The sequence below is a fragment of the Pinus tabuliformis genome, chromosome 9 (genome assembly GCF_031772625.1).
Source record: "Pinus tabuliformis cultivar Carrire ecotype Pingquan chromosome 9, CPIR1, whole genome shotgun sequence".
Taxonomy (NCBI): Eukaryota; Viridiplantae; Streptophyta; class Pinopsida; order Pinales; family Pinaceae; genus Pinus; species Pinus tabuliformis.
Genome location: NC_142307.1, coordinates 636,813,335 through 636,837,819, shown reverse-complemented (window position 1 = coordinate 636,837,819; position 24,485 = coordinate 636,813,335). Strand labels below are relative to the sequence as shown.

Here is a 24,485-nt window from a genome sequence, read left to right as displayed (position 1 = left end):
AGGGAAATACCACTAGAGCACGGTGTCGAGCAGCGTAGGGAAATACCACTGGAGCACGGTGTCTAGCAATGTAGGGAAATACCACTGGAGCTCTGATACCATTGGAATGCCTTAACTGTACGCTCACACTGTTAACATTTAGGGTTACTAATATGAAACCAGTCATATGTAATACTTTATTTATTGAATAATGAATGGATGATTACAAGGTTGTGGCGGTGCTCCATAAATAGGAGTTAATTGGCCATGCCCATTTAGAGGGACATGTCTGTTGGGATTGTTGTCTCTTCTTTTAAGCAAATCGAATTTAATAATTGCTAATTAATTATTTATGCCTTATTATTTCATTAATTAAAATAATATTTAAATATTTAATTTTTATGAATTTTAAATTCATAACACCCACTGTCACCTTAGTTAAGGCTCCTTGCCCTTTACGGACCTTCACCAATGGGAGGAGTCCCAATATGAGAGGAATCACAAGAATGGATGGATCAATGATAAGATATGTGGTGATTCCTAAAGCCTATTCACAAGAGAGGCTGAGATACATAGCTTGCTTGCTTGCAAAGCAAGGTGATAGGCTCTCTAGGAAGGGCTAAGAGGACACTTGAGCCTAGGTTTGGAGGATATGCCTTGACAAGGGGATTCCTAGACTTAAGGTTCCTTGTGGAGAAATGGATTCTATGTAATCTTTGTGGAATTTGAGTTATAAAGTTGTGGGACCACAAAGAATCCAAGTGGACCCAAACTAGGTCAAGGGTATGGAGTTGATCAATCAAGGAGGGACTTGACCTAATTAGGGGAAAGAATAGGATCAAAGGACAAGTTTTCTTTTGAGATTTGAATGCAATGATCCAATTGAGGACACCAACCCACATCAACCTAGGGCAAGAATTGGCCTTATGTCTAGGGCTTGCTATATCTCAAGATTCCACTGTCGGATTTGCTTGAAACTTGGAGGACCTCTAGAGAAAATCCCAGCGTAGTAGTGGACCAAAATTCAAGAGTTTTGGATGGCTATAATAAAATTCGTTGGATGCCCTAGGTGACCCTCTAGGGTTAGGCCTAGAATTTGGAAAAGTGAAGAAAAGAGAGATAAATTTGACCACCAAAGGGATATGAGGATCAGTGCCTTAGTGCTTGGGCTTAATGGAGTCAAGATACACATAGATCGAGAATTTTCGTGAGCTAAGGAGCCCTAATTGATCATTGCTAGCCTCTCCAAGGGCAACAGATAGGTCAATAGGGATTTATACTTCAAATTTGCGAAGGAGACAAAGTTTCGAGGTCTTCAACCTTAAGAGGTGCCTCTAGGAACATTCACCCAATCCTTCAAAGTTCAACGCATGCATTTGATCATTATTCAAGGTCTTAGAAGAATTTCGCATTACATTAACCCATACAAGAAAAGTGATAACAAGATAGATGCATTTTGACAAATAAGATAATAAGAATAGCATCAAAATTTCGACTTACATTAGAGAGAGAGAGAGAGAGAGAGAGAGAGAGAGAGAGAGTATATCCATTCATCAATTTCGCATTAGAAAGAAGCTCCAAAGACAATAACGAAAATCCAAAAATCAGAATGCATCAAGAAATCTCCAGAACGTTATCCCAGCAAAAAGTGCGAAAATTTCTCAAGATATACTAATCCCAATCCAAGTGATGATGAGAGAATAAATCACCTCTCATATATTGATACAATCTCTAATGAGTTCGATTTTGCCCAATTTGGCCTAATTGAGCCCCAAATAATAAAATAATGTGCAATAATAACATCCCTTGGTGACAAACCCACCAAGATAGCTCAATAACATAAGAATAAGCCTCTTAATAGGGTAGAATGATCAATAAAATGAGTCATTGGGCCTTTGAGGAGGCCTAATGAAGTCCAAAGTGTGTCATGATGTGAAAATGGACCTCAAACATAGTGGACAAGGGATTGGCCCCTTGTTTTCCAAGCAAATCCTTGTGGTGCTCCAAAGAGAGTGTGGGGGAACAAGGACATCCTCATGGGTCTCCAGGTGGATCGAAAATGCCTGTAAATTATTTGTAAGGGCTAGGATGATGACATAATCCCTCCCTTTGTCTATTGCAGTGAGACACACCCTCATCTGGACCCTAGAACATTTGCCAAGTGTATGGTGCAAGTGTGGAGTTGGATGGGCAATAGTCAACTAGGTGCATCATCTTCATCCAAAAGGTGGAACCCGAGCAATCAATGAGAGGTGTTGGGGATCCATGAAGTAATCTATGCTATGTTGGAGGCCCATGGCTCTTAATGCTCACCCTACAAGTGCCAATGTGGCCCTCTGGAGGGTCAAGGCCCTGTATAGGGAGACTAACTGCCAAGTGGAGACGCACCTGCAATCCTGCATAAGATCCAATGCATCCCCTTGTCCTCCAATACAACAAATCATTAAAATAATCAAGTAAAAGAGTTTACAAGTCATGGAACTAATGGGACAGTTCATGGTGGCATGCCCTTCCATAGTGGCCTTTGGCATATACAAGTGTCTCCAAGCTCAATAAGGGGGTTAACCAAGGACCCTATTGGGTGGTTTCAACCTTTAAAAGGGGTGACAGGTCCATGGTACATCCATCAGTTGGTAGGTGGCAAATGATATAGTGATGGAACAGAGTGGGGATCAGGGGAATCATCCAGACCACATGTCATGGTACAAGGGTAGCTATAATAAGGGAAGCCCACACCTGGGTATATGAGTGTAGGAGGGAGCAAATCGTGGTACGTGAGTTACCCCGACCTTTTCTTTTCCACCCTTCTTCATATGCCTTTTACCTTTGATAATTTTTTCTTCATAACTGCTCGGGGTTTCAGGGGATGAGAGCATGATGTGTAATATATAGCAGTGGATACGCCCTTAAGGTGGGGCAGTTCATCGCCCACTAGGGGTTGGGACAATCATGGGTTCCTTAATGATGGAGGGGGCTCATTTAGGGCCCATAAGAACCAACGTGATGGCCATGGATAAGGGGTAGAGCTCATGTTTCACTTTTGCCCATGTGCTAAATTTGTATATATCGGCCATCTTTTGTATTTTGTGGTGCATTTTCATGTTGAGAGTAGCCAAATTATGTTTTTTATTTTCTTTTTAGCTGCATTAACCTCTGGGGCATCATTCCAAGCTTGATCCAAGGTGTGGACAAAGGGAGGGGGAGGCTAACCCTATGTGGAGCTAGTGGACACATGTGGACCCGAATGGGAAAAGAGATGAATGGGGTTGGAATGAGAGGAATGGAGTGATGTATATGGTGTCAGAAAGTGGGACTACACAACCAAAATAGGTATTTCCCTTGTAGTGTCAACCCTAAAGCTAATGGCTAGTAAAGGAGATCCCACGGGACTAGGATACAAGGCTAACCACCAAATCGGGCAAAGGAGACAAGAGTACAGACCTAGCCCACTCTTTCCGCCGAATCCCTGCACCAATCCATGCCCAAAAGTGCCCATGAGAAATAAGGAAAATTACTCATATACTAATGAAAAACCATACATTCGGGGTTAGGAGGTCCACCTTGAAACATGCGATCATAACAGATGGGCCAGGGACCACATGGTTGGCTCAGGTGGCAGAGATAATGGCACATCGAGCTATGTTGTGGCTGCAAGGGGCTGCTGTCTGCTGGCTAAGGACAATCTAGGAGAAAAAATTTCTTCTATGCATACTACCCATAGGTAGTGGGTAACATGCCCCTAAGGCCATTATCTTTACCTCTCACACACCCATCTCGGAGGCCTCCTAGAATCACCATCCAACTTTTGTTCAAGGATCAAGGGACCAATTTTAAGCTCCTATACTCTAAATCCTTTTATCATGTTAATCTGAATAGTCTTAGGAGGGAAATCTGTCAAGAATTGTTTCACACAACTATAGTCTAATAATCTGATGTTTTTCGAAGATTTTTTTGAAAATTTGGCGTAAGCATAGCTATACTCTTTGTCTATACCATGCATCCTATGAATTTAAAGGGCCCACTATTAATAGTTTTATATCAATATGCAATATCTCCCCATACTTTAATGAAAAGAACCCTTTTGTTTTCCAAAAAAATTGAACAATAATAAAATTAAGGCTTATTGGAATCTTAGAAACTGTAAATATTAAAGGAATGAGTGTCTACTCTGAGCTTATAATAAGAAAATGCATCCCTTTATTCACAACAATAAGTGATTTAAGATGTAATGTTGTTCTAATCTTGAATATACTACTTAGTAGCAAAGGTTGTGCTACTGTTCCTTTTACCAATGATAAATACAATTAAAAATGACGAGCCAGCAGTAAGAAATAAGACCTTGCAATATCTCTAGTTGACTTGGTGTGCAATTTACTGGATTTTGCTTGCAATAAAACCAATCACCATTCCGGTCATCTTGTGTGAAAATATTGTTAATCTGAACAAATAAAAAAAACAATTGATATTTCCTAGCATATAGAGGGAATTAAATTCAAAACAGAAAAGAAGAATAATGGAATTAAATTCAAACTAGAAAAGAAGAATGATGAAATTACCTGCCAAGTGTCATATGCTGAATTCAAGATGAATATGGGCGTCTGGATATATGGCAATACATACTGTGGAAAGAAGCACTGCCATTCCATTCCAAAATCTGGTCAGGAAAAAAGTGCTTCTTCCTCAATGATGCGGATAATTATGCCAAAAACAAATCATGAATATTTTTCACACCTGTGCTGGATCTGACTGTGAGGATATACAAGCCTTTGGCAAGTTCTTCACTACTCCCTGTTGTTTAAATAACAAGATCAACAATGGCATGAAAAGTAACAAGGAATGATCTATAAAAGGACATGACTAGTATGCAGAAGTGAAAAGTACCTTTAACATTGACTCAAAATGAATGCTAATCTATGTTAACATGACTAGTATGCAGAAGTGAAAAGTACCTTTAAAATTCAAATTTGTCTACCAGCAAATGCTGGGACTCAATTCATGGGTAACAGTCAGTTTCGCAGGCCAACAAAAGTTACACAAACAATAAGAATCAAAACATCTAGTTGAGCAAGGCATCTCTATAAGTTATACATGTGGTCAGTGAGGTACATGGATTTAGCACAAAGAACAAACTTCAAAAGCATGGGGAATTCCTTTCAGTAGGGGACTAGAAGACATACCCAACAAGGAAGAAAACCATTTGCAATGTTTGCCAAAATGTGGGATTTGGTAATGGTAGAATCCTTCTCCATCATCTTGAATAGAATAAAAAATGGAAAAGGTTGTAAGTATAGAAAATGATGCAAATTAAAAAATTGGAAATGGAGACGCCCTCCAGGCATTTCAAAGTATGTCATATGTAAGTGATCAAAATAAACATCCTTTAGTCATAACTTTTGGAAATTGGAAAGAACGTTATAACTTTGGCTGGCCAAATTACTATATGGAAAAGGTTGAAGCACTTGCTCCAATTCCCAGATTTCGAAGTTTCTAGGCAGTTGTACAATCAAGGCCAAAAGACATTGTAATTCCAAATTAGAAAGGAAAGGGAAAACTAGAAGAAGTAATAGGATGTTTGTTTGAGAGGTGAAATTTTGTTATCAAGAGTAAGTAAAGACATTTTTGCATTCATTCAATGTAATATTCCTAAATAGGAAATATCAGTGAATATCAAATGCATGCACTAAGCTACAACAAAATAAAGTTCTGATAACACTACCACAATTAACGAACACAATAAATAGAGCCAAATATCTAAGCCATTGTAATATCCCTAATTTTGTGAGCATGGGAGTCACAAAGTAATTTTGCCCAATTTATTTAATATTAATTAAAAAGGGGCAAATATTATTGGATAAAGGTGGTTAGTATTATTTTATTGGAGAATAGTGACAAATTATTATTTTATTAAGTGGTGGCAAAAGTAACTTAGTGGAAAATGACCCCCACCAATAAAATAATATTAAAAAAAAGGAGTCTTGAGGCATTTGGAGAAATTATAAAAGGAGGATGGACTCATTTTGTGGATTATCTTTTGATTATTACACTTCACATTACATCTTCTCTTGGAGTTGTTTAGCACAAGAAGAGAAGTGTTGTTTAGCACAAGAGTTCCAAGTGGAATTCCACCCTCATTTCGGAGAACTTTGAGTGTCTCTCTAGTGAGGAAATTTGGGGACTCCAATTTAAGATTTCCACAGAGCTTTATTGCAGGTGTTCACCCAGTTTTGCACACTTCCTGGGCATAGAGGCAGTTTGTGGAGCTCAAATTTCTTTAGCTATGAATTGGGAGATCCTGTAATTTGCAGAGAGATTTCCTACCTTGAGATTGGAATTTTGGAAGTGTTTTGCAAGGCAAAAGTCTTGGCCATTTGGTGGGCCAAATTTCTCCATTCTGGTAGTGTGCAAACCTCAGAGAGAAAGCTTGCGTAGGGGAAGAGGGAAACTAATTTCCGAAGGAGATTGGCTGGAGGAGAAGGTAGATTCCGAAGGGGATTTGGTGTGGAATTTTAGTGGCATTACAACAGGGAATTTGAGAGTTTCCAGAGCATTATTTCTTGGTGGTGTGTAGCCATCCAAAGGGCCACTCACACTATTTGGTGGGCTCTCTCGTCACTCGAATTCAACCCAAAACTTTTTTGGGTTTTTGTGGATATTTGCAGAGGAGTCTATGGCTGCATTTTCAGTGTGATTCGGACAACATTCAGGCTAGAAATCCACTTTATTTCAGCAGTGCATTTTACTAGTTAGTTGACAATTTGCACCACTTTGTGGGTTTCTTGGAGAGTTGGTTTGGGGCCAAACCCTTTCTGGGTTTTGTTGGCCTTGTTGAGAAAGTGTACCAACTAATTTATCAAAATTTTCTGAGCTCTATTGAGGGCATATTTTCCATTTCCTATCTGGCAGCAGTAGCAAAAATTTATTGGGTTAGCACAGAAATTGGGGAGGAGCTTCTACAACACTCGGGCTTCATTATTATCACCTGAGTTTTGCCTTGCTTTCTTGTAGCTAGCCCAGGTTCTACTATTACCATTTATTGTACCCTTTATTCTCATATTAATAAAATGGCTCAGAGCTTGGTTCATGTTTCTGGAGTTTAATTCATGTGCTTGCATGTTTTTGAGATTGCAATTTGTAGTTAGTTCAAACTTCATAGTCTTTGTTATTTCCTATATTTTTCTATTAGGAATATTACAGTGGTATCAGAGCCTTGGTCTTGGCCCAACCGTGGGTAGACAGCAAGATCATGGAAGGTTTGGGTATGTATGCACAGTGATGGGTGAAACTGTAGAAAAACCCATGGCTCAAGGGACATTCAGTATGCACGAAATCTGGGATGGAATTTGTTGGAACGATGAGAGGTTGGCCTAGTTGATGAGGGTGACAGGCCTGACCCATCCTCATCCTTACAACAGAGACACTAGAGGTGCACAGGTCGCGGGGGTGTAGCCATCTACACCATGTGGGGAGAGTCGATTGACGTAGGGCATCAAATCTCCTCAAAAGGAGAAGGCATGACAGGGACAGTTAGAGGGTGAGACTAGGAGGTGCTTTTGTTGGTGGAGACTTCACTTTAGATATAAGGAGCTTGAGGAGGAGGTTGAGTATGGGGTAGACGACATGTAGGAGGGTGGGGGAGCAGATTGATATACCCATTATAACACAAGAGTCACCATTGTTGGAGACCTCTTTGATAGCACCGGTTGACACCTTGGCAGAGAGAGTAGAGCATATACCAATAGAGCCATCTGTTGATGAGGTGTTGTTCCTAATTGGGGTTCCAGGAGATACAAAGGTACCCGGAGCCATGATTGAGTTCCCAGACGACAACCACCTACAACAACATGGAGAACACAGAGGGGCATGAGCTAGTCATGGAGGGCCAGTTCGTGATCCATGTTGAGCCCATGGTGGAGGAGGACGAGTGGTCATATTTTGGGCTAGCCACCGATTTAGAGTAGACAAATGCACAGACCGTCAACAGAGTTGCAATACTTCTAGACATTAGTTCTCTTTGGGCTTATATGGATGGGGCTTGCAACATTGCTAGGCTACCCTTGCACAACGGAGAGAAAGATGCAGAGTCACCTCGATAGATTTTAGGTGTTGACCAGGATGGTGAGATGAGACGACATGAGTTGCGCAGGGTGCAACACTCGTAGGATGGAGGGCTTGTTCTATGTGCGGGAGTTAGGTGCGTTCGATCCCTCTCTTGGGGTTGGATGGTGGGAGATTCTGAGTTGGTACCTGATGGAGTGGGCTAGACTCATGGAGACGGTCGTAGTACGGAGAGAAGCTCTTAGACACCAAGGATACTAGAGGCCTAGGTTGGCATTGGGATCCAGGTGGGGCTTCCTATCCGTTATCAGACATTTGGGATGGATATGGCATTGATGAGGTAGTCGAGCTAGTGATTGAGCACATGCATTCTTTAGGGGATTTCTAGTCGGCCCTAGTGGCTAGGAATTTTGTGAGAAAACTCCATGGGTTGTTTTGGCATGCTGATTTCACATGGGGTTGCAAGATGATTAACATTCTCTGGTAGCGGTTGGAGGAGGTGGCATGGGTAGGCCATCAGACCGGGCATTGTATGGAGACGATGTTCTTCCATTGAGGTATAGGGCTCAGGGGTCACTGAGGATCGACATAGCAGAGATATCCCCTCTAATAGGGGTGGATTTAGGCCGCTCATGTCTACCAGGATGGATGAGGAGACATGATGCATGTCATGTTTGGTTCACTAGCATAGTGGCAGATACTTTGGCACATGCGGGATACCATATGTTACAAGGTGGTACGACAATAGGCAGTGGTACACAGGACTGCACGTGTTATGTCATAGGGTCTAGTGTTATATAGAGGGATGTGGCTTGATGCATATAGACCCAATTTTAGACCATAAAATCTAGTGGTGTGCAGGGCTATGCAGCGAGGAGCAGTGGCCTGCAAAGGAGCAAGGAGATGCATGGTGGTGTGCCATAGCATGTCGGTTTACACTATGGAGTAGGAGGAGTGACTCGCATCGCATTGAGTACCTGCGGGGAATGTCAAGTATAGTGACACAAGGAGGACATGAGACGATACAGGATGGTACATCAGTAGCAAGGGGTATCCAATGGTGTACAAGGGTAGGGCGTAATGTATAGTGGCACGCCAAGGAGTACAGGGATGATTGGTGGTATGTAGGGGCGTATGGTGCTGCACCTCGGGGTCTTGGAATGTTGCCTCCAAGGAGACTTATGGACGGAGACACTAGGCATACCTTTGGGTGTAGTTCACCTAGGATCGACAGGGATGCAAATGAGTAACACTTGATGGTATCCATGGGGACCCACATGCTTGTCCCTCTTCTACATCACTTACAGGCACAAACGATTTGGTTGTTGTCCTTTGACACTCTGGGCACGAGCAGCAGGGGGCGGGCAGCTCACCCGAGATATTTGGATGTCACTCAACGCACTAGGGGAGAGACTTCTCAGCAACATCATTGGGTTGGTACACGAGTTGACAACCCCAGGTTGGTAGATGAGGCGGTCATCCACAGGGGTGGCATATCGTTCATCACTGAGCCTATGCCTGGGGAGCTGGTCATGAGGGAGGCATTTGTCACTCTTTCCACAGGGCATGTCAGGACCATGCATGAGCATAACCTACCGTGTACGGATAAGGCAATTTTCCAGTATGTGTCCCGACTCCAGACATTGTATTGGCACATTATCAAGAGGGCAGATGGCAGAATTAGTGGTGATGGTTGGTAGGAGCAGAATGGATCCACATACGCTGAGTTGATTGCGAGCATCGGATACCCATCTATTGGCTGCATTCAGGGGGTAGCTATTTGGCACATGTGGTTTCCAGCGGTCATCAGTATTATGCAGTGGCGGGTATAGGGTAGTTTAGCATGAATCAAATTAGTTCATGATATATGGACCCTATATATTGATTGCATGCAGGGACTAGAGATGAGGCATGGATGGATTCCAGCAGTTGCCATAACTATGTCACAGTAGGTCTAGCTATGGGATCCAGGGATTCAGTTGGTTGATAGATCACTCTGTCTCATGATGAGCGGAGTCATGGCAGAGAGTGATCTAGTTCACTCTTAGGTTGACACATGGGGGTTCATGGAGGCCTTCATCGTATGGCAAGGCAGGCTTTCTCTATTGCTACACAGGTTCGAGGTTAGCTTTGGATGGGTAGGCTTTGGCATCATGGAGATGCCTGGGCGGGATGTATTTGGCCTTTGTCACTATTTCACCGTCAAGTTCCAGGAGAGGAGGATACAATATGCGCACAATGGGTAGTCAATTGTAATCAGAGTGGTGCAACGTCGACATGGTGGCATCTTTTTGAGATTAGCATGGGACCCTGGTATCGAGGGATTCATTTATGAGAGGATGGTGCACAGATTCGGGGTGACTCAGTGGCACATTTGGGACCCTGGTATTGTTTGCAGTGACAGTTTGGGTCAGCAAAGAGAGGGAGTGCTTGTTCAAGCATTGCTTGAGGACAAACAATTTTTGGCGGGGAGGACTGTAATATCCCCAATTTTTTTAGCATGGGAGTTACCAAGGAATTTTACCCAATCTTAGTAATATTAATTAAAAAGGGGCAAATATTATTGGATAAAGGTGGTTAGTATTATTTTATTGGAGAATAGTGGCAAATTATTATTTTATTAAATGTTGGAAAAAGTAACTTAGTGGAAAATGGCCCCCACCAATAAAATAATATTAAAAAAAATGAGTCTAGAGGCATGAGGATAAATTATAAAAGGAGGATGGACTCATTTTGTGGATTATATTTTGACTATTACATCTTCTCTTGGAGTTGTTTAGCATAAGAAGAGAAGTGTTGTTTAGCACAGGAGTTCCAAGTGGAATTCCACCCTCATTTCGGAGAGCTTTGAGTGTCTCCCTAGTGAGGAAATTTGGGGAGTCTAATTCAGGATTTCCACAGAGTTTTATTGCAGGTGTTCACCCAGTTTTGCGCACTTCTTGGGTGTAGAGTCAGTTTGTGGAGCTCAAATTTATTTAGCTAGAGTGAATCAGGAGATTCGGTGATTTGCAAAGAGATTTTTTTCCTTGATACTGAAATTTTGGTAATGTTTTGCAGGGCAAAAGTCTTGGCCATTTGGTGGGCCGAATTTCTCCATTCTGGCAGTACGTAGAGATCAGTAAAGAAAGTTACGTAAGGGAAGAGGGAAACTAATTTCTAAAGGAGATTGGCTGGAGGAGAAGGTAGATTTTAGAGGGGATTTTGTGTGGAATTTTAGTGGTATTTTTTTTCCCTTGGAAAAAGTCATAATTTTATTCATAAGACAAAATTACATTTTGTAGATGTTAAGAAGCATATGCATATGGTCTATTTCTGTTTTCACAGAAACCAAACAACAACAAATAAAAAATAAAAGATGAAATGCTATTCTTTTCTCCCTTTCTTTTTCTCCACCTTTCGCCAACCTCCAGTGTTGGGGGTGGTTGTTACAATGGATAGCTGATTTTCGTTTGTATTTATGGGAGAGTCTTTGTCAGAATCAGATCCTTCTGATCCATGAGTTCGCTTGTTGCCCGATATTTCCATTCCTGTTGGCTGGGATTCTATTTGTTGCAGGGGTCTTCCTCTTCCTTTAGTGTGCTATTCTGGACTTTTTGATCATCCATTTCTGCTTTATTCTATGTTGTGTCTGCTTCTTCATCCAAGGGGGCTGTATATTGCCATCCTTTTGGATTTCTCTGTTGCTTCTTGTTCCATTTGGGGATTTGTTTTGCTTGTGGACAGGCGTTATGGAGGTGGCCTGTTTGTAGACATCCACGACATCAGAATGCTGTATTTTCGTAATCTAAAGGTTGTGTCCACTATGTATTATTTAAATTCAGTATTATACTAATCCTTGGCTGAGATCTACTTCAACGCATATTCTAACGAAAGTAAATATTCCCCTTGTAAGTCTGTCCCCATCAATCTTTAGGAACTTTCCCAGAGTGTTCCCTATGGCGATTAATACATTATGATGCCAGAAGTGTAGTGGAAGGTTGTGCAGCTTGACCCAAACTGGCATCTTTGATACCACCATTGTGTTAGCATCGAATTCTGGAAACCAAGGGGTCATGAAGAGCCCTGCATTTCCCCAGAACCATGGTCCCTTATTGAGGATGTGTTCCCTTTCCTGTTCTGTTTTGAATCTGACTATGAAAAACCCCTTGGGTCATAAGTATATTTCGCAGTTTGGTGATCATGTATCATATATCCATTGGTGCAAAACATCAGATTTGGGCCAAAATCCATTGGATCTACATTTAACTGATTTGGAGTAGAGATCTGAGTACAAATTATTTATCTCAGGCATTGCGATGGTGAGAGCAGGATTCTCAGTTTTTTGTTCTACAATGTAGGGCCTAGGAAGCTCAGGCATTGTTGCTGGTTTGGTTTGCGCTTTTCCCTTACCTTTGACGACATCCTTAAAGGAGCCTATGCTCTTTGTGCTGGTTCCAGAACATCCACCTCGCAGACGGAGGTTGATTATGATGGTCGAGTCTGTGGTTATGTTATAATCCTGAAGGGTGTAGTTATCCTGTAAACTGAGACCCGCGTAGATCAGATTTTGCCTATATGCTGGTATACCAAGGTGGTTCTGTATTTTATACCTTAGATCCTGGATCCTGCTCCCCTTCCAAATCCTCCAGCAAAAATGCCTGCCTTCCAATGTTTTGATGAATATTTGTATAAGATCCACCTCAGTAGGGTGTAGATCCGTCTGAGAAAGGGCTCGATCTGTTGCCCAGGTGTCCAGATCTGAGCATATCAGAGCTCTGTCAGGTTCTTGCATCGCCAGATCTGGGCTAACTGATGGATCTTCTAGCCTTGCGGTGTTCAGTGTTGTGTCGTTCTGCATTGAAACGCTGCTATCAGTCAAGTTTGCCCCCATCTTTGCTTTGCCGCGCACCTTCGCTAGTTCCTTCCTGTCTTCGAGCTGTGGGAACCCTCGGATCTGAAAATATTGATTTAGATCTGGCCATTTCAGGGGGCAATCTGCTACATAGATTCCTGGTTGAGGGGGGTTTGACCATATCGGAGCCCAATCGGTTGCACTGTGCACCAGATCTAGGGTGCGGTTACGAAACCCCAAGGAATCAATCAGATCCGGTATCCCCAGGAAATTTGCCTGCCTCGTAAGATGACTTGTAAGAATAACCTTGGCCCCGTTGCTGATCGAGTGCTTGATGGTGGGAACGGCGGCCCTGATACGCATATCATTGGTGATGTTCTGATTTTCATCGAGGGGGACCTTCAAATCGACCTGGACATAACCCTTCTTGCCCTTAAGATCGGGTTCCTTCAGATCCCCGACTCTCTTCTTGGCCATGGAGACAACTCCTCGGCAGCTCCTGCCATTGTTGGCGCCTCCAACTTGCGCTGCAACAGCGGAGACAAGATCATTCTCAGAGGCAAACAGGTTAGAAGCGGCGCCCAATCCGAGCCTGGACTTGACCTCCAGCAGGGAGGAAGCAATAGAACGGAGCCGGCGGGGAGAAGAGGCGGACCCTGATCTGGATCCAATGGCGAGGCGGGCCACGGGAGAAGAAGTGGGCAGCGATGTCTCGGCTTGCAGATTTGGTGTCGAGGCAGTTCGGTCGAGCGCTACAACAACTGCAATTGTTGAAGCCATTCTTTCCATCAAGAGTGATTTGTTTAATGGCCAAAGATTATACCTTTTAGTGGTATTACAATAGAGAATTTGGAATTTTCTACAACATTGTTTCTCAACAGTGCGTCTAGTCAACTAGAGGGCTACTCGCACTATTTGGTGGGCTCTCTCGTCACTCAGAATCAACTCAAACCCTAGCTTTGGGCTTTAATTTGGAGGGAAAAAACTATTCTGATTAGCCATATCTAGAAACACAGGTAATTAGTGAGATTAAAAAAGCTCCTAGGATGAAATTCGTCATCAAAACTATAGGCTTACCTAGGTTGTTACATATACTCAAGGTATTACTAGGATCATTTACATTACATAACTTGCAAAATGGGTTCACAATGACATGTAGACTACTGATAGATGTCCCGTTCTTGTTGAAAAAATTTGGCACTTCCGCTTCCTTGGAACTTTGAAAAAATGTGTGCAACATTTCGCTCCATATGGGGACACATTGCTTTTGTGAAGTAACATGAGAATCCTAGAATCGTGCATCCAAGAAAACAAAAGTCCATCAAATAGATATCCATTCAACATCGAAATCATCATGTATACATAATCAATCTTGCTAGAATAAAAAAGTCTACTCTAACAAACTGAAATATGAAATACATTACATAAATGCGTGAAATAAAACTATCTAATGTCATGAAATAAAAATGAGTAGGGTTAGAGATACTATACAAAGATGCCCTATGGCATCTGATGTCTTCAACATAGTGAATTCTGAGCATTTGTCGACTCTCTGACAAGCGTGTGGGTTGCTTCTCGGATGTGCCATGCTAAATTGTGACAATGCTAGGACTTTGACTCATCCAAATATCGAGTTGCTCTCTGCCAACAGATGCACCGAACCTCTTCTTTCTTCTTTTCTGCTTTTTGCTTTTCTTCCCGGTGGGCTGTGACATCAATAATGAGACCACTATAGATTTCCTGACTTGATCTTGAAGATGCTCGGTCAAAAGATTCGAAGAACTTGAAGTATGCTCAACCTTATTCTGAATATACTCTGTCAAAGGAGAGACATAAGCTTGATCACTTCTAGTTAACCTGTCTTCAATGAGACAAGTGATCTTCTCACAGTGGGATGAGAATCGTTCTAGCAGACTGGGAGGCTTGTGATCTGTCGAAATATCCTTGTTTCTTTCATCCTCTAATTTATGCTAAAATTCTTGTACCTGTATCTTTTCTATTATTTGCAGCTTATTCCGAAGAGTGATGTTTTCAAGTCTCATGGCATTCATCTGCTTAGAATGTTCGTCCTTTATAGCATTGATTTCTTTGGCATGGTTCTCTTCCATGCTCAACAACTTATTTTGAAGGCATATATTACCAGCTTCCATATCCTTAATTAATTTATCATGATTTACCTAAATAAAACTTATTTCTTCCTTATGGTTTGCTTTCATGGTGATCAAACAATTTTGCATGGTGTCCATCTGATTAGAGTGATTAATCTCCATGGTTTTTAGTTCCTCAGCATGTTCTTCTTCTATGGCTAATAACCTATTTTGAATAGAGCTTATTTCTTCTTTAAGATTTTCCTTTATGGAGCTTAGCTCTTCAACATGCTTTTCTTCAATAACCATCCACCTGATGTGCATGGATCTCATTTTGCTAGAGTGATCAACTATCAATTTCTCTTTATTAAGTCTCATGGTTTCCATCATTTGAGTTAACTCATTGACAAAAATTCTTATCATTTTCTTTTTCATCATCAATATTAATTTGATCCTTCGTCCCTGCCTTTCCACTATCAAGGATTCTTCTTGCAACGACACAAGTGGATTCATCATGAGAACGGTCACAAGGTCTGCAATATGTCAAAGATTGACGTAGCACATTCTCTTGACACCTTTCTATGATATTTTGGTCTTTTGCAAGATCACTTTCATCCTTCTTCATAGTATTAGAGGCATAAGGCAAGACCCCTTCATTTTCATATCTATTTTTAAAAGCATTGATGATGGCTTGTAAGAAGTCAAAATAATCATCAGGAAAATCACAAAACCAATTTCAAGCATCACCTTCCAAGGAAAGGACAAAGAGCTGCATCTAGACGTCTTAATGCTTGTATGCAGTCGAATGAGCATATCTTTCCAAACAAGATCTAAACCTTTGGATGTGCTTTGTAGCAGTGATTGCAACATTACCCATGAAAGACGACAATTTATTGATAGCCATTTGTGGAATATCATGAGGAATGTTAGTAAAATGCAAAGGGGCAAACAAGTCATCCATGTTGACTTTCTTAAGGGGAAAGGAACTAATGGATGCCAGAGAGAGAGATCCTTGTTCAAGAAAAACATGAGATCCACAAGAAGCGAGCTTCTAGCAAAAATTCTTGCAAGAAATGAAAAAAGTGGAGTCACCACTTGAACATGAATCTAACTCCAAGATCCAAAAGACAAAAATCGAAAAGTTAGTCAGGAAGAAGTAGATGGATATCAGGGAGGGATTCTTGTCTGAGAAATAATGGATGAATAAGAGGAGTCGCCACCCAAACAAGAAATCAACCTAAATGTCCAGGTGCTAATGGTGTGAATGAACAAGATGAGAAGATTTATTTATGCTGGTTTATTTCCGTTAGAAAATTAATCTGTATTCTGCTGGTTTATTTCTTCTACTTGTAAATTTTGAACAAGTTATTTAAAACATTTAAATACCGAAATAAACACAATACAGTCACAACATCTACAGATCATCAATTGAAAGAAAACAAGCACACAAGTGACACCGTTATTTTTGGACAAATGGCCCCGAAAAAACACAATGCGGGAAAATCGATGCAGCTATTCAGAGGGTTATATTATTATGCAGTCTTTCTGAGTACAACTAGGCGCCTAATCGGCTCACTCGACAGAGAAAAATACACAATAGCAATACCTCTATATTCAAAAACAGGTATTTAGAAAACCTGTCCCACGAAACCCTCTACATCGGTGCTGCTGCTGGTCCATCCTCCCAACACTGCATATGCACTGCATCCCCCTCTCGTCATGCTGCATTGTGCTACTACCAACTGCTATTTCACTGCAACTCAATTACTGAGAAGTAAGTAACTGATCCACCCAACTTCTGACATCCTTGTCAGGCTAGAAACACTCCCGATGTTGAAGCTCCCTTTGCCGCTAACAAGTGCTCCCTCTACTGACCTTTGCGCTGCTGCAACAACTCCCTGCATCTCGCACCGTTGCACACCTCTCTGTGCCATCCTGCACTGGTGCAACACTCCCGTGCCTCTCGCACTGTTGCAGCTTGCTAGGCTCGCGCTGCCCAGGGACTCCTGCACTACAGCACTCTCTACCACTTCATCCGCATTCGTCTCTACCTACATTTTCCAATCCTACTAGTCTTCGAGGCTCCTGTAGCAAGGTATAATCTAAGAAGTTGGGTAACTCAAGGCTCCTGCCCCTCATTGCCTATAGTCCTTCTGACTACAGCTCGATATCTCCCCACTTCTTCTCAAGTGGCACATGAGCACTCATGGCACAATCATCATCCTCCTCGTTTCGTTCTCCTTCCTCGCTGGTGCTTCCTTCGAGTCAGAAGCCTCTCCCTTACTCTTCTTCCTCGGACATTGGTTCGCATGGTGACCCAGTTCCCCACAATGGAAGCACTTGACCTTTGAGAGGTCCTTCTTCTTCCTCTTCTCCTGCTTTCCTGCAGATGCTAGAGTTGCATCCTCTTCCTCTTCCTTCTTGATCTTGACCCCTTTGCTGCTACTTCTCGCTGTGGTCAGCTGTTTGATCTCTTCTTGACTGGGTCGACTGGGATAGCCATGGCTCTCAAGGCAAAGTCCTTGATGCGATGTCGATCCAGGATTGCTAGATTTCTGGCCTTCCAGATGACAAAGTTGGAAGCCTCGTCCAACCTATCTTAATCCCTTAGTCCATTCACTGCCATTTCAACTCCTCTTCTCGACTCCCTCTGAGTTTCGACTTCCCTCCTGGAAATCTCCCTCTAAGTCCTGATTTCCTTGTTGGAAATCCTCTCGCCAAATGTCGAACCACTCCTCCCCAATCCTTCTTGCAACTGCAACTCGGATTTGGATTTCTTGGCTAGAAATCCGTCTAGGTAGTGACTTCCTCTACCTTGGTTCTGTCCCCTTAGGTACTGCTCTGCACCGACAGAAATAACAGCCCACCAGCTTCTCAATCACAATCTGCCCATAGCTCCCCAAGCCCCGACAACTAAAGAAACTGAGCCTTTCACGCTCTGCACAATCCTGACAACGGCATAATCTTCTCCTCTTGGCCACAACGTCGATCCTTTCTGGCTGAGAAAGATGGTCGGGCACTGCGTAGGTCTGACCTGCCCTTCTCTGCCTCTGCACTAACCCTCCTTCTGGCTCGAAATGATGACGCATGCCCTCTGCATCACTCCTCCTCTGTTGCTTTCTACTTAGGAGCAGCTTTGTCTCTCGGGACATCTGCTACTGCTGCAAATTTCTGATATTGCTAGTGCCTTCAGTTCGTTTGTGATCTGTAATCCTCTGATACCATGTTGAAAATTCTAAGTCTTACCCGTTAGAAATTCCTACTGCATTATTTGGTTTATTTCACCTACTTGTTTAATCCATTAACAAGTTATTTATACATATAAATACTGAAAATAAACACAAATGCAACCTAAACTCATATACAGATCAACAACTGAAATACTAGACAAACACACAAGGGACACCGTTATTTTTGGACAATCGTCCCCGGAAAAACCCAATGCGGGAAAACCGGTGCAGCAGTTCTGAGGGTTTTATTATTATGCAGATTTCTTGAGTACAACTAGGGTGCCAAACTGGATCACCCAACAAAGATTTCTACACGGCAGTAATACCTCTTCTCGAAAGCAGATATTCAGCTTCTCAGTAGTAGTCTGCCCCACAAAAATCCTTTCGATGCTTCTCCAAGGCTCTGCGCTAGCCCTGCTAGCCTCTGCGTAGCTCTGGAACCCCCTGCGTCAACCCTCTACCTCTCTGCGTCATCTCTCTAGCCTTCTGCGTCACCCACGCAAGCCCTTCTGTCTCTGTGCAGTCTCTAGCTGCCTCTGCGTAGCCTCCTCAGTCACTGCGTTGGCCCTCTGGCACTATCTCTGTTTCTCTGCTATGTACTCATTGCCGCTCGCTGCAACTCAGATCACTTGTTCGAATTTTCTTCGTAAACCCCACTCCATAAAATCGAACTCACTGATCAATCTTGGTGTGTCTCCAATTGACCCTCAAGCCTGCTCTTATACTTTTCTTGTTGAGTCTTCAACGGTCGAGATTAAGTCCCTAATTAATGGCTAAGATTAGATTTGACTTGATCCATGTCATTTAGAACATTCTCACCCAGTTTTATATTAATACCCATTAATATTTTAATTTTCCTAAGTTTAGACTTAGGAACTCCATTAAAAATATTAATTATTTTAATATCTCCTCATTCGGGTAGAATTTATCCAAACGATTTATGGGTTTTGGAGATCTTGTGTGCTTTAGCCTCTCCACCAATTTTCATGGCTAAAGCACATCCGTTGCTACCACATATCAACAATTTGCACTCCCTTCTTGAGTGAGAAGATCTTCTCACAACGACTGTTGATCTGCAAGGGAAATTGAACTTTCTGAGACTATAAGTTCCCTGAGGAAAATTTTCCCTTAGTGTGTGCTCTTCTTCCACCCAACGTTAGCTCTGCTCTAGCAAACTGTTGCAAAACTACTGCGTCTAGTTAGAGATATTCTCTGCGAAAATATTGGGGTTGCTCGCTTTGCCTTTGGAATCCCTCGATCTAGAGAGATTGAATTTTTTTGTCCCTCTCTCAGAAAAATTGATTCTCCTCAAGAAATTCGGCCTTTAGGCCAAGGTGACTGCGCTGCCTCTAAGGTTTCGATTTGCTACCCACACTAAACATCAGAACTCCTTTCTTCACTACTGATCTCTCCGGATGATCATCTGCGCTCTAATACCATGTGAAAATTCAGAAACTTGAATCCTATTGCAGTAACTGGAAATCATTCACTTAATTGTTATTTTTAATTAACAATTTAATTACTATTTCCTACAACAAATACTGAATAACTCACACTGCAACCTACACAAATAAAATTGTGGAAAAATAAACGCTGGAAGAAATGCTAGCACACACATAAATTAATACAATTATTTTTTGACCAATGTGCTCGGAAAAACCCAACTTGGGAAAACCAGTGCAGCAGTGAGGGTTTTATTTATTATGCAGTAGTGAAATCTGAGTACATCTATGGATGCCTAATTCGCAATCCAAACAACAAGAAAATATGAGTAAAATACTGAAGGGAATTACCCTTATCCCATAGGCAATCTCGGGTTGGATATTCCCTATCAAAAACTCGGCCTCCTGGAGCACTGCATCAGCCTGTGCACTGCTCTGCGTAGCGGACTAGACGACTTGCTCTAGACTAGGCTCAGATGAAGTCATTTTGAGTCTGGAAGCTGAGAAAATCATCTCTCCTGCTCTCTGGGTCTCCTTCCTAGCCTCTGGAACTAAGAACGATTTTTTCTCCTCACCAAATCGATCTACCTGACTGAAGCATTGTGCAGTCCCTCAACGTTGCCTCTCTGGGATAATTCGTCTCTCTTACTGCTGCCTCCCCGGATCTGGAAAATATTTCCTCTGGCTCATGGTCCCTGCCCCTCAATCACTGCTTCGATCTCATTGGCTCTCCCTCCGACAACTGATTGCTGCTACTTTGCAAATCGATCTACTCATGGAATTGAACTGTTGAAGTGATTTCTCTAAGCCCCATCGACTTCTTCTTATAATCCTCTATTGAGACTTCAACGACCAAGATTAGATCTTAATCGATGGCTAGGATTAACTTGAATTTGATCCGTGTGAGTTTCTATAACATTCACATCTTGACCTAATTAATTTTGATTAATTAGTCATATTCCCTAATTTTGAGTAATAATCTAATTAAGTCATTTCTAGGCGAAACTTCCATAAACAATTTCTGGGTTTTGGAGATCTCATGCATTCTAGCCTCTCCACAAAATTTCAAGGCTAGAACACATCCGATACTACAAAAACTAAAATAGAGGTCCAAATTTTAAAATTTATTTCTTTAAGACACATGAATTTTTCCACTTGGAAAATTATTTTCCTAAGACATTCTAATATTGATTCTAATTAATTAATATTTTGGCTTAGGATTTAATTTTATTTTGCCAGAAAAATTAATTAATTTACACGAGGGGATTTAATAATTTTCCATCGTCTAATACATAAGATTTTTTACATTTACAACCCTCAAAGGGGGAATACACATTTGGCTTAGACTCTCAAGACAACCCATCTGCGACACAATATGATCTAGTAGACCAAGTGATTTGTAATAAAATAACTAATCCAACTAGTTTAAATTATTCTTTAACCACTTTTACATTAGACTCGACTAAAAGCACTAGGACTCATTTAAGATCTCGACAATAAATTTCACCCTAGCTTTGGGGTTTAAGTTAGGGGAAAAAACTCTTATGATTAGCCGTATCTAGAAACATAGGCAATCAGCGAGGTTAAAAAACCTGATACTATGAAATTCGTCATCAAAACTATAGGCTTACCTAGGTTGTTACATATACTCAAGGTCTTCCTAGGATCATTTACATTACATAACTTGCATAATGGGTTTACAATGAACTGTAGACCGCTGATAGATGACTCGATCTTTTTAAAAAATTTGGCATTTCCGCTTCCTTAGAACTTTGACAAAATGTGTGCAACAATACTCATTCTGCTGATATTAATAAAATGCCTCAAAGCTTGGTTTATATTTCTGGTGTTTAATTCATTATTAGGGGAATTTTGAGGTCTAAAATGGACCTCTTAAGGAAATTATAAAATAGTATTGGAAATAATAAAATAAAATTAGATTACATCATCAAATTTTAGAGGGAAAAAAGAAAAAACTATTTTTTCAACTCGTATTTTCAACTTATCTCCCTATGGGTTTACTCTAATTTCGAGTGACAACACTCGTTGGATGCATAATTTGATTCCTTATCCAAGGAGTACCCATGTTGAATACTTTCGATGGACCCTGCTACATGAAAAATGAGAAATACATGAAAAACGTGTTTGTAATCACGTTTTTTCATGTATTTTTCATTTTTCGTGTAGCATGGTCCATCGAAAGTATTCAACATGGGTACTCCTTGGATGATGAATTAAATTTTGCAACCAACAAGCACTCCTGCTCAACATTTGAATAAAACCTCAGGGAGATAAGTTGAAAATACGAGTTGAAAAAATAGTTTTATTATTTTATTATTTTTTAATATGTTTACTTTTTTACTCCAAAAATGGTGAATCATCCCCCATGGTTGACATCATCATCTTGAATTCTATTGGTTCTTATAAAGTTTATTTTGGTTTTACATTTTTCTTACGAGGCCCATTTTAGACCTCAAAAGTTCTCTAATGGTGCTTGCATGTTTTTGAGATTGCAATTTGTAGTTAGTTCATAGTCTTTGTTATTTCCTGTATTTTCCTATTAAGAATATTAAAGCCATGGTATTAATCTGGAAATATGAGTACAATCAGTGATAGAAATGGTTCCTTGGGTTGCTACTTCAAGCTATGGCAAAACCCAAGTGTAAATACAATAGCTCCAAGTGTCGGAAAGGTGCCCAGAAAGTACTACGCATTTTTTGGTAAAAATTGTTGCTGCTGGCTAAAATTGACCTTGTGTTTGGGCCCTCAAAAAATGTTAATTTGGCAGCTCAATGACAAATTCCAACCATGGGACGAGATTCCTCTTTTCGAGAGGACCAATTCTATTGTGTTAATTCTTCATAGGGTGACATTGTTCTTTGCTTTGATAATTGCATTTCATCATTAATACATTAAATTCACCCCATATCATCATTAATTATTCAGATCTACACCATTATACATCAGCGTATGCAATTACATAGAGAGAAACAATGTCACCATCATCATCAATGCAACGGAACATAAAAGGAACAGTAGAAAAAAAGCATGCACACACATAGTGTAACGACCCAGCTAAATTGATCCATTATATAAAGTTTTAAACCTTATAATAAAACCAAATGTGATGAAATTTAAACAATAAATGTGTTAAGTTTTATAAATAAAATTTAAATTTATAAACATATATAAGTTAAATTTTATAAAATATATAAATTAAACTTTATAATATATATATATTAAAGTTACAAAATACATAATTGTACTTTATAATATAAATTTTATATACTATATAATGGAACTGTATGATATATATATAACTTAAAGGTTATAAAGATATATGGCTGAACTTATAAGTATACATATGCTAAGCGTGAAACACAACCTATGCTAGCATACCTAAAACAAAAAATCATTAAAGGATCCATTAATAGGGGGCGCGTCCAACCAGCTGAGAATTCATAGCAGAGCGCCCTTTGCCAGGAAAAGATCTGAGAGTTAAATTGCATGGAGGGCGTGTCAGGTCGGGGGAAGGCGGTGGCTGCAGGTAGGAGGGCGGCCACCGCCAGGCCTGGGGATAAAAACCAACAGCCTGGATCGAGAAGGAAAAGAGAAAAACCAGAGAGGGGCAGAGAGAACCGAAAGCAGAATTTCACCAGGAGAAAACTAGGAGAAGTTAATTATCTATTGGAAGAGCTTTAAGTCGTCTGAGGTTCTGGGCACGGAGGGACAGAGAGCTTCTGTTGAGCAGCTCTCTAGATTGAGCAGCTAGGTTGCTCAGTCTGGTTGGGTGGTATTGGTCTCTCGGAGATTGGGTCAAAATAGCCACGGCATCACCAGTTCAGTAGCAGAATCAGCAGCAGTTAAGGTAAGTACCAATTTAATTCTTCAGGCTTCTGTATTTCAGATTTTAGTTACTGTGTTTGGTCTTTACACATAGAGACACCACGATTGGTCCAAGACCAGGGTAAAACCCACTATGGAGAAAACCCTTGCAAATCTTCTTCTTCTTAGATTGTCATCAAATGATGTAGAAAAAGAGAGTACAATGATCCATAACTTTATCTATGTAGCAAAAAAATAATGATATCCATGAAATAGATCTAATCATGCTAGGAATCAAAACCCTGGTACTGATGGTTGTAATGTGCAGTCACAAACTGATGTCAACTGTTGTATACTACTTTCATTGTGCCGAACACTGCTGAGCACTGTTGTCACTGTCAATGAGCCCAATACATATGTTTGCAGCGGATACTAACAAATCATAGCTATAGATCTACAGATCTGTATAACAACAAAGAGAAACCCAGATCTACCAGATCACTGAAGTCAACTGAAGCCAAGATGTCAAACCCTAGATCTGAACTCTGGTCACTCTCATCAAAACTGTTTGTGTGCGATCGAAACTCCTTGGTCGCTCTCTCGGATACTGTGTGAGGGCGACTGTGACTGCTTGGTTGCTCTCAGGAAGACTCTGTGTGTGCGACCGCGGTGCAACACACCCAAAACCCTTGGTCGCTCCCTTGAAGTTACTGTGCATGCGTTCGAGACAGCCTGGTCGCTCTCAGGACCACTCTATGCGAGCGATCGGGGACCGATACCTCCAAATCTGCCTCTAAAGCCAAATTCGCTCCCATAAGCCTCTGTGCCAGCATCTATGGGTCTTTGGTTGCTCTCATAGGCTTGTGTGCCAGTGTCCAGGGATTAAAAGGCCCAGTTTTGTGCTAGCGTTCGAGATCCAGAAAACCCTAACACAGAGCAAACCTTTCGCCTATGATTTCAGACCCTTGTGTGAACTCCTTTCGACGAACCTATGCGAACCAAGACAAAAGAGAAGAGATGTGTCCAAATTATCTTG

The 24,485-nt window shown here is 41.2% G+C and overlaps 1 protein-coding gene across 2 annotated transcripts in view; it reads right to left on the bottom strand.

Annotated features, from left to right (window-relative positions):
* LOC149150238 (pectin acetylesterase 12-like) overlaps positions 1-24,485 on the bottom strand; it is a 472,224-nt gene that overhangs the window by 102,490 nt on the left and 345,249 nt on the right. For both annotated transcript variants that reach the window (XM_089445272.1, XM_089445271.1), the window contains 3 exons: positions 4,711-4,767; positions 4,536-4,613; positions 4,318-4,417 (listed from right to left, as the gene is read on the bottom strand). In XM_089445272.1, the coding sequence (XP_089301398.1) occupies positions 4,318-4,417; positions 4,536-4,613; positions 4,711-4,767 (235 nt within the window). The remainder of the gene's footprint in view (positions 1-4,317; positions 4,418-4,535; positions 4,614-4,710; positions 4,768-24,485) is intronic.